Source organism: Thunnus albacares, chromosome 6 (genome assembly GCF_914725855.1).
Source record: "Thunnus albacares chromosome 6, fThuAlb1.1, whole genome shotgun sequence".
Classification (NCBI taxonomy): Eukaryota; Metazoa; Chordata; class Actinopteri; order Scombriformes; family Scombridae; genus Thunnus; species Thunnus albacares.
This window is the reverse complement of record NC_058111.1, coordinates 31,708,245-31,722,932: the sequence shown is the minus strand read 5'-3', so window position 1 is coordinate 31,722,932 and position 14,688 is coordinate 31,708,245. Positions and strand designations below refer to the sequence as shown.

Sequence of the window (14,688 nt, the reverse complement as noted above, 5' to 3'; positions counted from 1 at the left end):
ATGTGACATGTGACAGTATGAAACTTTAAAAATACCTTGGTAAAAAAAAGTTATATATATATATATATATATATATATATATATATATATATATATATATATATATATATATACACACACACATACATACATACATACATACATACACACACATACATACATATACATATATAAAATGGAAAAATAATCTGCTAAATTAGCCTGAAGCTAACCTACTATCAGTTGACTCCAAAAAGTTAAAGGATAAAAGTGGGCATATTCCATGTTATTATTGTCAATAAATTCCAAATAAAGGCTAAAAGCAATGACACGTTAGTCTATGTCTCAATACTTGGTCTTTCCCCAGCCTTTCGCACCGTCTCAATTCCATTTGTTCCCACTGAAAATGTAAAACTTTAAACCTGCTTTAACTGATTTTTTTTGGCCACTTGGGGGCAGTGTAAACAAACCATAAACAAAACACAGACATATTATCACCTTTTAAGTTGATACGGTGATGGATGACTTGTTAGCAGCAACATCAGCATTCATTTGAAGTGTGCCTTCTTATTTCTGCTAAATATGTCCATTACCTCTGAGGGAAATATCTGGCTCTTTAGCGGCTAAATGCTCCACTATGTTCACCAGCTAGTCGCAAACTTAGTCTGTCTGTCGTTTGCTGCTAGACAGGTAGTGTACAGTGGATTTATTGAGACTTTTTTGCTGAGAACAGCTGCCTGCTGCGAGCGAAAACAATGCTATGAGAGCAGTGAGAGTGAACCAAAACAGTAAAGTTGCAGGCCCTAAAACTAAAACAATGAGCTGACAGACACTGCAACACTTCGCAAAAGCTCAGTTATTTCCCAAAGCAGCTGAGCACTGTAATTTCTAGGAAACATCACTTAAACAGGAGGAAATTATGTATGTGTTAGGGTCTATTTTCAGCTGTGGATTTGGTGTCCTAATGAATTTTCACGGCAGCTTAATGGTATACATGGAACAACATAGACTGCAGTATATGTGTTGATAGTATTGAAGGAACATGTCACCCAGTGCAACAGTGTGGCTCACTGACATGTTTTTAAATCATTTCTGGGCACCAATGGAGCTCTATAGCACAGAAGCACAAGATATCAGACTTTGGATAAACATACAATATTTGTTAGTAGAATCAATTAATGTAGATTTTGTTCTTTTCATATGATTCATAGAGAATTACTATAGAAACTATAGAAAATCACCACACTTATACTTTAAGATAATCTTCTTAGTTTAAATAAGATTAGTTTGTACCAGTTCCCACTTTAACAGCCACTGGGACACGACCATGCTGCACAATTCCACCTCTGGAAATCACCTACAAAGAATAGATAACACAGAGAAATTTATTAATGTATATTTTTTTATAAAAAAAGTTAAATTATTCCTTTTATATGCTCAGTGTAGATTTTACACAATCCGGTTTACTCCCCTTCCCTTTAATTACTGTTCAACTAAATGATAAAAAATACTGAGCAACGTCACTGACGACAGATCCAGCTACTCGTAGATGCAAGTGTCTTTCTGTGATTTTTATGCATATTACAAGTAAAGGATCCTTTGAAACATCACACCATACCCAAAATACACAGATTACCAGTTACACTTTTAAAGATGTAAATGTTCAGCAGGAAATTGCCACCATTGACTCACAGTGTGACAGTGACTGTCAAGATATGCACTCAACCAATGGTATGTTCCCATTGCTCGGTGTACAAATACTGACAGTAGCTTACCTGTATAACCCATAACACACGAGTCTTACCAGGTAAAAGAAGTCGAGGACTTCCTGTCCTTTCTTTAGCTCCTCCCCCTGGATGATGTACTGAGCACGCACAGTCGCATCTTTGTCACAGGCGATCCTTCCGCTGACCTGCATAAGCTTTAAGAAACTACTGCTCTTGGAGTAAAACGCTGCGACATGGTGGTAGGCCGACCTGTACTCTGGTCTACGTGTGTTGGCCACATACGGCTCATTCTCCTCCTTCTTTCTGGACCTCGCCTGTTGACACAACAGCCACAGACAAAGGTCAAATTCACCTTCACAACCCGATTCTTAACAGACATTAAACCAACTCTCAAAAATAGTTTTAATTAGGCTTGTGTGGTCCATCCCCAACATGATGGATATGATGAAAGTTTCTTTAAGTAGATATTGACATTTTTAATGGGAACTACATTGATGCTACTGAAATAAATAGAAATCAAAAGAGGAGCATAAACCAACCTTCAGATGCACCGTGTCCTCCCAGAGGGAGGTGTCAAGAGAAAATGAAGCCATGCCTTTCATGTCTGTAGTGAGAGTTAAGTTTTGTGAGTCCCCAATGAACAGGTACACGGGCTCGTTGGTGACCGGTTTGTTGTCTGGACCAATCACTTTGACCTGCAAACAAGTCAGAGAGTAGCAGACTTTCAAGATGTATCAAGACTAAAAGTTCATTTACAGGTACACTGTTCATTATTCAGCTACATATTGATGATTTCAGCACTTAGTTTACATTTTTAATCCTGCTGGAAATGGTTGTTGTCCTGAAGCTAGTGCTAGAGGCAAGTTATTAAAGGCTAATGGATAAATTCCCTTTGGGAGCCTGAATGCATTCAGAGATATCTAATATCTAATACAGGCACAAGGGGAAAGCTCATGGAGTGCCCAATATAGAAAGGGTTCATCCTTTAGAGAGCATGAATGTGAGCATTAAATTTTATGGTAACCTTCCCATTAAATATTGATATTTCATGGGTCCTTATGGACATTATGGCCTGATGGCGGCTCTATGAGAAATGTCCAGGCGTAATGAAATAATTGTTAACAATAACTATATTCAATTTGTAGAAACCAAATGAAACATTTAGCTGTTTAAATCAATTAACTTTTTTTCTGGGTCAAATCAGATGAACTTGACAACTATGAGTTCTGTTCCCAGTTGCAATGACAAAACCTTCAACAAAGACTTGCGGTTCTGATCATCGTCTTCTCTACGGCAAACACAGCTGCGGTTCATTTGTGTCATAGTATTTAGAGCCATCTGCCATTCCACACCGATGGAAAAGACATGAAATTTCAGCGACAAAGCTGAAAGAGTCGAGGTTGATTCATTAAATGTTCTGAAGCTTTCAATTGTATGTTTGTCATGGACATTTCCATTTTCGTGAGCATCTTAAGGACTTCACTTCCAGGTTCCAGGCTTAAAATTGAGACTGAAAATTACATTTCAACTTTGTCATCTTTCAAAAGGTCAAGAATAACTTTCAAATGTCAAAGCTGAAATATTTAAAACAGATGGTCCTAAGAGAAACCTAAAGTCATTTAAATTATCCAGGCTACTTGTCATGTGTCTATGTTGAGGGACACTGAGTGTATCATTACAAGAAAACTTTTAATTCTATGCTGCAGAAAATTCACGACATTTGACATTGTGACATTGTTTTCATTCAAAATAAAGAAAAACGTATTCCTGTGCTATGATGACAGCAGGCTGTAAAATAAAGTAATTACCTTTCCCTCGAATGGGATGCCAGGCTTATACGCTGCAGGTGCATCCTCAAAAGTGACAGTTCTGATGTGGCTGCTGAAGGTGGTCCGCCCGCTGCCTTTCAGAATCACCCCTAGATGGGACGTACACATACAGATTACGGCTCATCATGGGCTAGTACTGATCACTGCATGTATAGTCTCATGCGTTCAGTCAGCCTACCCGTGCCGTACTCCTCCATTTCAGCATCCACCTCAAAATTGTCGTCGTATACGCTCTTGTTGAGGGAAAACTCTGTCATGTTCACGGTTTGTGTAGCGCAACCACTTTTATCCGTCTAGAAGATAACAACATGGGTCAATTTCAAACAACAAAAAAAAGATTAGTAAAAGAGGACTATGATTACAGCAAGTCAGATTTTTTTAATGTTTTAATACTCACTGTCATTTCATATGTTGTGCAGAGGTCACTTTTTTGGACAGATGTATACCAGTAATACCGAATGGCATTTCTACAAAACACAGCCTTGACCGAGCCAACAACTGGTTTCCCATAGGTGTACCTGCAGGAAACAGCACACCGATACAGAGATTTGAAATTGATCCTTATTTCAGATTAATTCAATGAAGGCAAGTGTTTAGTGGAGATGAACCATTTCAAATTAATGTCTTCTGCAAAAGCACCAAAACATAATATCCATTATGTAAAATGTGGGTGACATTTACTGGCTAATTCCTAAAGTTGAAGTGAAATTAAAATTAATTTTTGCTAAGAAATCAGTATACACTGTACATCATTGGTGTTTGTTTTGACTTGTGTACTTATTTAGTCAAACATGCAATTAACAAAAAGTTAACTGCAGGTGGAAACTACAGTCCCCAACTGTCAAGACTGAGTGTTGACAGTCTGGTTACTTACAATCACCACATGAAAAATAGAACTCCACTTAGCATTGTACTCCTACAACATTGTCGGACAGCTTAAAAAAAATGCACAATATAAATACCCACAATGCAACTCAACCTGAATTCAAATTCAAACTGTTTATTTGGAGATTTGGGTGTGTTATGCTAATGTATCTCAAGCCAGGAGTAGAGAGGCTTGAAGCACAGAGGTCTGGTAACCTAACTTCCTGTCTTCAGTCCCAGTTGACGCTGACTCAAGTGACATCACTTGACAAAATTGATCAGACTTCACACAGCTTCCTCTGGAGCTACAAAAGACTTAATATGACTTTTTTACATTTGCAGTAGTACTTCTCAACACCTGGAATTACAATTTCACCAATTTTACAGACTGTGTGTAAAACCGGTAGAATTACCCCTTAAACAAAGACAGACAATGCTGGCTAGACCCCCATCCTTTGTATAATGTGGTACGAATGATGAAATAATGTGAATAAGAATGAACATCTAGGGGAAATCAGTGTTAACGTCAGTTAGCCTAGCTTGCTAGCTTCCACTTTCAGAGTGGAATACTTAACAGCATGATGGGTTTTCCTTAATGTTGAATGTTGCAAACGCAGATGGTTTAAATAACTGACAGTCAGGTTGCTGTAAAATGGAAAAGAGGCTTCTTTGACGTTCTTAGTACCATAGAAGTTTACAGCACATGTAGCACCACCATTTCTAAGATGACAGTGAACTGCTGCCAATAGTTTTCTATAGTTTTATCCTCTTTTGAAAAAAAAAAAAAAAAAAAAAGGAAAAATATAAAGCAGGATCATTACGGTTTATATATCCTTATACAAAAAGTGAAGACAATTAAAATTTCAGTTCAGTTTTAATAAACACTCACTTTCCACAAATCTTTACTGTTGCCTCCTGGTCCAGGATGGTAATCACACTGGGCAGGTGGACCTTTACCTCATACTTTGGCAAAACTAAAGCAAAGGAAACATCAAAAATCAGAAATCTTACAGCTGAAAATTCAAGAACAGATCATACTGAAAACAGATGAGATCATATCAAATTCTTGGTAATGTGAGACTATTGTTTTAGCATGCAACTGAAGCAGACCGTATTCCTTGATGTCAAAGCTGTGGGATATTTGCTCTCCTTTATCTGTTGTGGCAGTGATCATGTAGCTTCCTTGCACTGCCTCAGGAATCATCGGGTGGGAAAGATCAAGGATGCCGCCAACAACAGACTTATCCAACCACTGGGCAATGCGGTTTGAACTGGGATCCTACATAAAGACAGAGGCACATTTATTGAAGATTGAGCTCAGAGCTTACGGCTGTCTGCTGCAGATGACAAGCATTAGCAAGTGAATTTCAAAGAGATAGAAACAAATAAAGATTGATATGTTTCACACTGTAGTATATGATTACAAAGGAGCAGATACGTTTTTCGCTAGATTTAGAAACTTTTAAAACGCTTTTGGCAACTTTTTTCAAAACAACCTTAACTCCTCTTCTTGGAGGGGGTTGCCAGGATTTCTCAGTGATTGTGCACTGATGTGGCTATGGCTCTCTGGACTGACTGTGTTCAGTGGGTGGGAAAGAGCAGCAGCAACATCAGTTGACCAATCATCAACCAGACAGAGACATCAATGAGCTGTGAATGTGCGTACCTAACGACCAATCACTGATCCCCACTGTTTGAGAACTCCTCCTTTGTTTATTATTATTAACTAAATGAATTTAACTACTGACCAGTGTGTAGAATTTAGTGGCACCTGGCAGTGAGGTTTCAGATTGCAACAACTGAATACCCCTACCCTCCCAAGCATATAATATTAATATGAACATTATATTCCATTTCTGCTAAGTCCACTAGATGCCACTAAATTCTACACACTGCACCTTTAAGCTTGATTTTGCTTTGTCCAAACATAATGAGTTAACAGTGTGTTTATTAAGGTGTCTATTCATGTTACACAGTCTATGTCTTTTCTTTAGTTTAATTTTTCAAAAACCTTGCATACACACACACACATACACACACACATACACACACACATACAGTACCAATAAGTAGAATTTATAGCAGAGTTGTGCAATATAATGCAATCCAATACAACAAGTGTTCCTGATAAACTGCCCGGTGAGTTTACATAAAACTATACTTAACTATAAGCTTGTGGGGCATAGTAACTAGCAAAACCAATATTATGGGTCGGAGATGTGTTCTTGGATATCAGATGGCAAACAGTTGTTCATTTCCAGAACAGGTAGTTGCTAATTCATTTATTTTCCCCTCTGCCTTGCCTCCTTATCTAACCACATAGGTAAGGGTGCCGTGAGTGGAGGCCAGCAGTCCTCCACAGCTCCATAACGCTATGGATTCTCCAGAGATTCATACTTACTGAGCCACAGCAGCAAAAGTTTCATTGAATCTTACCTGGAGTTCCACCACTTTGTACTGAAAAAAAAAAGAGAAAACATTTATATTAACTTTGATTAGCTGCACATACAATTTGCACAATTTACGATTAGATTACATCAATTGCAGTTTGTCAATTTAGTGCCATTTTTATGAGTAGGGAATGTGTTATTTCATATCAAAAACTTGTAATGCTCAGAAAATCCACACTTTTGATTCACCAACCCAACAGACTCACGAGCGTTCATTACATATTCTGTAGACAAACTTTCTTCAAACATACATAACTGAATTTCTAATTCTAGTTTCACGTTCACTGCACACAGTTGAGTTTTCAGCCAGATCCTCTCATCACAAACGGAAAAGGCCTTGAGCCTGTATTGATTCAGATGTTTGGGTCAGATGCAGTGTGTGCCAAATGAACTCTGACAGCATGTTTATCACACTACGACACACAGCGTTTCACACCCACGCTGTCTTCAAAATCAACAAACAGCCTTCCTTTCACCTCCCACTCTCCTGAACCAAAATAGACCTCACTCTTTAGATTCACTGACTGCATGGTAGAAATCACGCCAGATTACAAAGTTCACTGGCTGGAATTATTACACACATCATAAAGTCTCACATCAATTTGAAGGACAAAAATAAATTAATTAAAAACTTACCACTCGATCTACAGGGATGAAATTGGCATCCATAGAAACTATTCGGAACTGCACTTTAAAAAAAAAAAAAAAAAAAAAAAAAAAAGGGGGAAAGCTATTAACACCAATTTATCATGTAAATATAACACATGTACAATAAAACATAATGTTAGGAAAATAGCAAAGTAAATAAATAGAATAAAATCCTACACTACACTGCACTTTCCATTGTGTGCTAGCACATGGGATTATGAGAGAAATCTGCTTTATGGCACCAAAACAAAAAAAAGGCACAAAGTTTTTGATGATGGAGATGGTGGAGAGAGACAAAGCCAAAACATAATTTGCAAAGTCTTCTTCTGTAAAATCAATGGCACCAGGGAAGGAGGAGGCGTCACAGTTTATGGTTTATGAGAAATTTGGTCTTAAGGGACACTTGATTTTAAATTGCACTCTATACAGTTGAGAGAGAGATTAAATACAGAAAAATTAAAGCAGCAGAGGCCAAGATAGTTCCTAGTATGGGTCAAGCTCTAAAAGCAGTGGATCCTACAATTCCCATAATGCCAATCACTAGCATATTTTTATTAGACCTTCCCTGCCAGATCTTTCAACCTCCACACTCTCAGTATGTAAAATGTTTAATCTCTGAGCACAAGCCAGAACAAACAACCCTGATGAAATCACTATGACATCATCAGGGTTATTTTCACAGACTTGAAAACAGCTCCTCCAGACGGACAGAAACATTTTCACAAGCTGAGTCGTACTAACCATGTCAAGAGAACAGATTTCCGTGTGTAAAACTGATGGAGTGCCCCTTTAATTTTAATTAGCTAGTGATGAGGGGTAACACTGATGATGTCATCAGAGTGACCTCAGATTGGGCTTTAGACTTCTGATTTTTACAGAAAGCCTCTGTTACAAACTAGAGGCTTGGAGTTTAAGAGATGCGAGCAGGAAGGGTCTAAAGAAAGAAGCTATCAAGTTGCATTATGGGAAGTTAAGGATCCAGCATTTCTTCAGGAAATCTCAGCCCCCTTCTTTTTTATCTGTCACTTGGAAGTCCCCTAACTTTATGGAAGTGAAATATAAAATATAAAAAAAATAAAAAATTAAAAAAATCAATGAAAGAGCCATTTAAGAAATATCATTCCTAATAATATACTAGTATCAGAAACATTGTCTCTTTTTCTTTCCAAATATTACATATAACAAAATTAAGAAGAAAAATACTCCAGATCCACACATGAAATACATTTTTAAGAACCACAGTGGAATTTAATTGGTATTTAGCACATGTATCTTCATATTTTACAGCATACAACCACTACCAAGAACTCTTGAGGAACCACCCCTCTTCTCCTATTCCTAAAGTTGTCAAGTAGTGGCTCAGCATTATGCAGATATTATAAAATAGTCCAAAATTGTGCAAATGAAGCTGAATAGGTAAGCAGTGCAGAGAGGATAATGTGGGCTGTATGTAGCAGCAGCAGCAGCGATTCTACCACACAGCAGGGAGCTCTAACACTTGAAATATCCACCTAGTGGACGTTGTCACAGTAATCATGATGTTGATGGTGAATAAAGTACCCTGACATTGATACTTACCAGTCTGTCCAGGTTTGTAGACAGGCTTATCAGTCTGGATGATATGAATGAAAGCGGGAGGTTCTATGAGGATTTTGGTCTTCTTGCTCATCAAGCCGCTCTCACCCTGAATAGTGACATTTATGGTTGCCACGGTTCTGGTGCGCACTGTAGGGACCTGTAATACCAGCCAACAAATATCTGTCAGAGAGGACCAGGGGATATTTCAATCTTTAGGAGGGGAGGAAGGATAGAAGGGAGAGAGGACTCCATTTATACTTCTCTAAAAATCTTCTGGAGTGAGTTTAGTGTGCAACATCTGACAACTATCATAGTATAGAATGACTGCTTGGAAGTAAATCCAACTGACTGCTTCCACTACACAAGCTTAATTATGAAATGCTGTCATACTTGTAAGCATATGTTTTCACTTGATAATGGAGCTGCTGTTACATAACAGGGGCTGGAACCACTTCCAAAACTTGTGAGGGGTGTTTCTGAGGGGTATATATATATATATCACACACACACATATACACACACACACACACACACACACACACACATGCATACATACATACATACACATATATATTTATATTTAACAATGTTACATATACAAAAAAACACCCCTCACAAATTTTGGGAGTGTGTGAGCGTGTGTGTGTGTGTGTGTTGTGAGACTGAGTTTAGAAGGCAGGGTGTGTTTTCCAGAGGAATGCAGGTACATATCGGGCCTCTGGCAGAAAGCTGCCTTTGTTTAGTTGCAGATAGACAAATGCCAGACCAGGCCTGCAGCGGGGCCAAACACCGGGGAACCAAGTGAAACTAAGTGCTATTGTCACAGAGCTGATTGGGGTCAGCGGGTCGGTTCACATCAATATGGAGCAAGGTCCGTAAGTTACATAACAGCGAGCGGCGGTGTGACAGAAACCAGAGCAGTAATCTACAGAGAACCATTGATGCTGACAGCTCACATAACGATGCCAGCGTTTGTGCCATTAGTTTAATGGAGGGCTAGGGGAAGAGGAGAGGAAAGTAAACTGGTCTAAACCTGTGCCTGTAAATCTTGTGGATGCATTTAACCACTACTAACATTGTATGTTTTGTTCTTCTTTATTCTACCTCGCTCCGACCGGGAAAGCATAAGCAAATACTGAAGAATACATTATTCATATTTGTTTGAGCTGAAATTTCACAACCTCGCCTGCAAATGGCTAAACTGTTTATGCGCATGTTGAGTCAGACCTGGAAGGTTAGGCAGCGGTAGAAGTCCTGTTTGACAGCCTCCTCCAGGATGACGGTGCTGCCAGAGTCCATTTTGAGGGCAATGATCAGAGAGACGGGCTCTGTGGGGTCATGGATCTGGGCACAGAGGGTCTCTTGTTTCCCTCCTCTCACCTGAGAGCTTACAGTCACTGCAAAAATGCTGCATGGAGAGAGAGGGGACATTACTCAGGGACTGCTGGGAAAGAAAAAGATGTGATGTAACTGGAAAATTATAAAGAAAACCACACAAGTGCAACAGGAAAAAAACAACCCCATGATTCACTTCTGTTTTTTGTTTGTTTTGTTTGTTTTTTTGGAATCCGGGAATACAGTATATTTTTTGTTTTGCTTTTTATTTTCTGGAACACATTAAAGCTGAGCATGTGAAATTAATTAGCTGTTATTGGTGTCACCTGTTTAATTACATTAGCTATGAGGGAGGAATGAAGGTGAACACTGGGAGACCTGGGAGAATTTAGACATTAAAGTGGATATAATCCATATTTTTACAATAACAAAAAGGATGAAATGACTGGTGTTGCTCTTAGAGACAAACACAGAATTACCACCCACCTCTACCTTTCACTCAGCTCTAAGTTACTGAGCTTTTAGCATCTTTCAGCTCATTATTTTGGCTTTCTGGGCCATAACTTCACTCTTTTGGTTCAGCTCTCTTAGCGCTGTATTCTTTTCAGCCACAGCAGGCAGCTGTTTTCTGCAAAATATCTCTAAAAACCCCACTGTATGCTATCTTACTAGCACCAAACAGCAGGCAGGCGGTTATCAGCTAGCTGGAAGCATTTAGCAGCTCTCAGGAGTTGGTGGAGACCAAAACAGAGCTAAAAGGAGAGTGAATATTGAACTTACATTCATAAGGTAGCCAAAAACATGACTCGAAATAAATTCTAATATTGCTCTTTGTCTGCTAGATGCTAATGTTTGCTAACACATATTATACCTCAGTGTTTGTTCACAGCTTGTTTCTGCTGCCCCCAAGTGGCCAAAAACGTTATTACAGGTTTAAATGTGTAAAAGACATTTAATATACTAATGTGCTGTACTAAAATACAATTCTTATATATTCGTGCTTCATTTCAGTATTTCAGTTGTATGCTACTTTATACTTCTTTTCAACCACTTTAAAAAAGAGAAATATTGTGTGTTTTACTCCCTTACATTTGTAAAATATAATATCAGTTGCAGAACAAGTGCTTTTACATTTCAATTATAATACAGTACTTCTATACTTTGACATAATAGGATTTGGAATGTAGGAATTTTATTTGTTTACTGTAGTATCGGTCATTTTACTGAGTACTTCCACCACTGAAACAGACATATGCTAATCAGTATTTGAAATGTGGTGTTATTATCACGTGTTTTCCCATTCACATTGAAGGACATCCTAAACAATCATATTATCGAGATTTAACCAAGCACTGTGCTGAATATTCTGTGTTTGAAGCTAGTTGGCACACATGGGCCTGCTGCTGCCAATGAGAAATAAAGGACACATTTAATTGAGTTTTGGTTGGTGCTGCTGAGAATATTGATGCTGTTTTTGCCAGAGAGAAAGTTGCATGATGAAAAGTCATTTGACTGGTTCAACTCTGTTACAAGATGAAAGGCATTTGAGTCATGATGGCCTGCCTGCAGATAAAAGCAAAACAAAGGTCAGAACAGGAATCAATCTGCATGCAGAAACCACATGTTTAAGGAGTTTTTGTCTTTGTAACTGAGAACAAAGATCTCAAACCTGCTCGAAGGCCATAAACAGTATGTATGTGTTCTTCCTGAACAAATGCTTCAGGTCATTTAGCAAATTGACCAAATAAATCATCAGTCATCACTTATTGGTCCACTTTGTCCAGATAATTTTAGCAGAGATGAGCAGAACATGAATCAAATGGAGGTAAGTGGTAGCAGATGGAGGAGGATTTGCCAACACACACACACACACACACACACACACACACACACACACACACACACACTGGTAGGAGTGCTTCTCTACAGATTGCATAACCCTATCCTGAGGCCAACCACTGGACTTTCTGCCTCACCAGAGGGGACGATGGCAGACTTAGCACAGTACAGTACAACACGAACTGACAATTACTTTGCAACTTTTTGTTGCTTTTTCCTGCAAACACAGGCGCGTGCAATGGCGTCTACTAGCGTGACGCAGAAACCTAACTTTTGCAAACAATCTTCTCAGCATGACACTGAAAAAAAAACTTCTTTCACTTACGTGTCATTGAGATGGGCCGATGTCGCAGTTTGCAGGAACGCCGATGCGAGCATGACAGCAAACATTTGGAGGACAGGTGCCATGTCAGCAGAGCAGAGTCGCAAGCTTTGCAAGCAGCGGGACAACAGCGGGATTGCACCGGAGGAGAAGGACGCACTTCCAGCCTGCTACCCTCACTGCGGGCCGGACACAGAGAGGAGGACACAGACTGAGAGGGATGTGCAGGGCACAAAGTTGCTCAAACTGAGGGGGTGGCGGTGGCTTGCTGTTTATATCCCCAAACCACCGCCACCCCCTCCCTCTGAGTCACTCCCCCCCAACTTCGTTGGACCTTTGCAGCCTCCTCCCTATTCCCAAAGGAGTTTTCCTTCCCAAAAGTTGAATCACAGCCCTGCCTGCTGCCAGAAGTTCACTCCTCTGGTTTGAGCCTGTTGAGCAGATTGGTCGGGTGTTGAAGATAACAGAGATAACACTTAAGATAAGAGGATCACAGTTTCTGTCCTGAATGAGCTCCATGGAGGCAATCAGTTCTTCCAGTAAGATGAGAATGACCTCTCAAGTCATATACTCCACAGTCAAGATCTTTTTCCATGTATTAAGCTTTACATTTCCGCATTAAATCATCTAAAAAAAACAAACCCATTATTATTTAGGGCTTACTTTGATTAAATGGGAGTATGTTAAAGGGGCACATCACGGGATTTAGTATTGCACTTCCAAAAAAGTTGGGGTCTCCTGACTTAAGATTCATCTACTCTGGAGATCCCTCTGGAAATGTTCCGTTTTTGGATCAGAAAAATACAGTTTTAGTGTGGACCGAGGGCTGAAACATAGAGAAAAAGATGTGTTTTCAAATTTAGCTGGCTTAATGTGGACATGCTGAAGTCTTAGCAGGTATTCAGACTGAAAACAGCCCTGTGTTAAAACAACACATGGGCCTGTGTTGGGGGGGCATGCTGCCTCTGGTACTGGTGGGACATGAAATACAATCCAAGAGGTGCAGTTTGAGAAACAGATCCACAAGGTTGAAGCCTTAAGCCAAAACACTGCACAGAGGTTTATAATCTTATGTTAGGCCAGTTATTCTATCTTTCATTGCAACAACCGCAAGGTAAACAGTAGAAATATGCGGTTCATGTTACAAAGTAATCTACCAGAAATTGCTGCATTGGCCAAGGCGGCACCTTACTGGATGATGATGTGCTGTGTCGCGACAAAAGTTGAACCGGGTTCAACTTTTTTGCAGGGCATCCCTGTGTTTCAGTCAGGCTGTGTTTCAGTCAGGCTGTGTTTCAGTCAGGCTAGGCAGATACTGTACAGATAAAGCATGATTTTTACTTTAAATTTGTCAATTCGAGAATCAGACCAAATTTCTTCCTGATTGTTTGTCATGTGACGTTCATTTTGAGGTTACTCACTGGTTAATTGCCCAAATGATCAGCAATCTGGCAGTTTGATTGGATGGATTTTTGGCAGGTCAGACATTTTGGTCAGCTGTCTTACAGCTCCATGATCTGATTTCCCACATGGCTGCTGTCAAAAGATCTGTTACAATCTGTGGATAGCTTGTTTTAACATTGTTGTAATAAGACTGTACTGTGATATAAATACAACTGAATTTTTTGCTGCTAAAAAGATGTACCATTGAATAAAAGTATATTGGAATCATCAGTGGACAAAACAGATTTGTTGTTTCTATGTTTACGGTCCATGTGAGTGTCCATATCATGACTAGTCGATAAAATCATTTAACATGAGCATTCAATTGTATGTTTTTGCTATGTAGAAAGGAAAACACATAGTGTGTGTGAGCTAATGCAACATGCAATATTGATTGTCCTCTATCAACATTAGGATCCTGTAGGCAGTGTGTGATGGGCAGTCAGACTCGTTTTTTTTTTTGAGGGGGGGGGGCAAAACAAGACTTAACCAACAACCAGAGGGGGGTGAGTAATTGAAACACACAGCTGAAGGAATCTGGCACGACACATTGTACACAAGGACAACTCTATGAGGCACAGCAGAGGGTAAACATGAGGAGAATTTCTCACAGGATATTAAAAATCATCCCTCTGACACGCGACGCTCCCTCACTTCATTCCTCTGTGAGGACA

At 39.3% G+C, this 14,688-nt stretch overlaps 1 protein-coding gene across 3 annotated transcripts in view; it reads right to left on the bottom strand.

The window, feature by feature from the left end:
- LOC122984319 (alpha-2-macroglobulin-like protein 1) overlaps positions 1-14,189 on the bottom strand; it is a 34,390-nt gene extending 20,201 nt beyond the window's left edge. For 2 of the 3 annotated variants that reach the window (XM_044354698.1, XM_044354699.1), the window contains exons 1-13: positions 12,575-14,189; positions 10,303-10,483; positions 9,076-9,232; positions 7,486-7,538; positions 6,836-6,856; positions 5,510-5,678; positions 5,289-5,373; positions 3,933-4,053; positions 3,714-3,828; positions 3,515-3,624; positions 2,246-2,401; positions 1,784-2,020; positions 1,273-1,336 (exon numbers count right to left, since the gene is read on the bottom strand). In XM_044354698.1, coding sequence (XP_044210633.1) covers positions 1,273-1,336; positions 1,784-2,020; positions 2,246-2,401; positions 3,515-3,624; positions 3,714-3,828; positions 3,933-4,053; positions 5,289-5,373; positions 5,510-5,678; positions 6,836-6,856; positions 7,486-7,538; positions 9,076-9,232; positions 10,303-10,483; positions 12,575-12,657 — 1,552 coding nt within the window. In that variant the 5' untranslated portion in view covers positions 12,658-14,189. Of the gene's footprint in view, positions 1-1,272; positions 1,337-1,783; positions 2,021-2,245; positions 2,402-3,514; positions 3,625-3,713; positions 3,829-3,932; positions 4,054-5,288; positions 5,374-5,509; positions 5,679-6,835; positions 6,857-7,485; positions 7,539-9,075; positions 9,233-10,302; positions 10,484-12,574 lie in introns of those variants that run through there. The other variant, XM_044354700.1, reaches the window with a different exon arrangement.
- Positions 14,190-14,688: the final 499 nt, after the last annotated feature.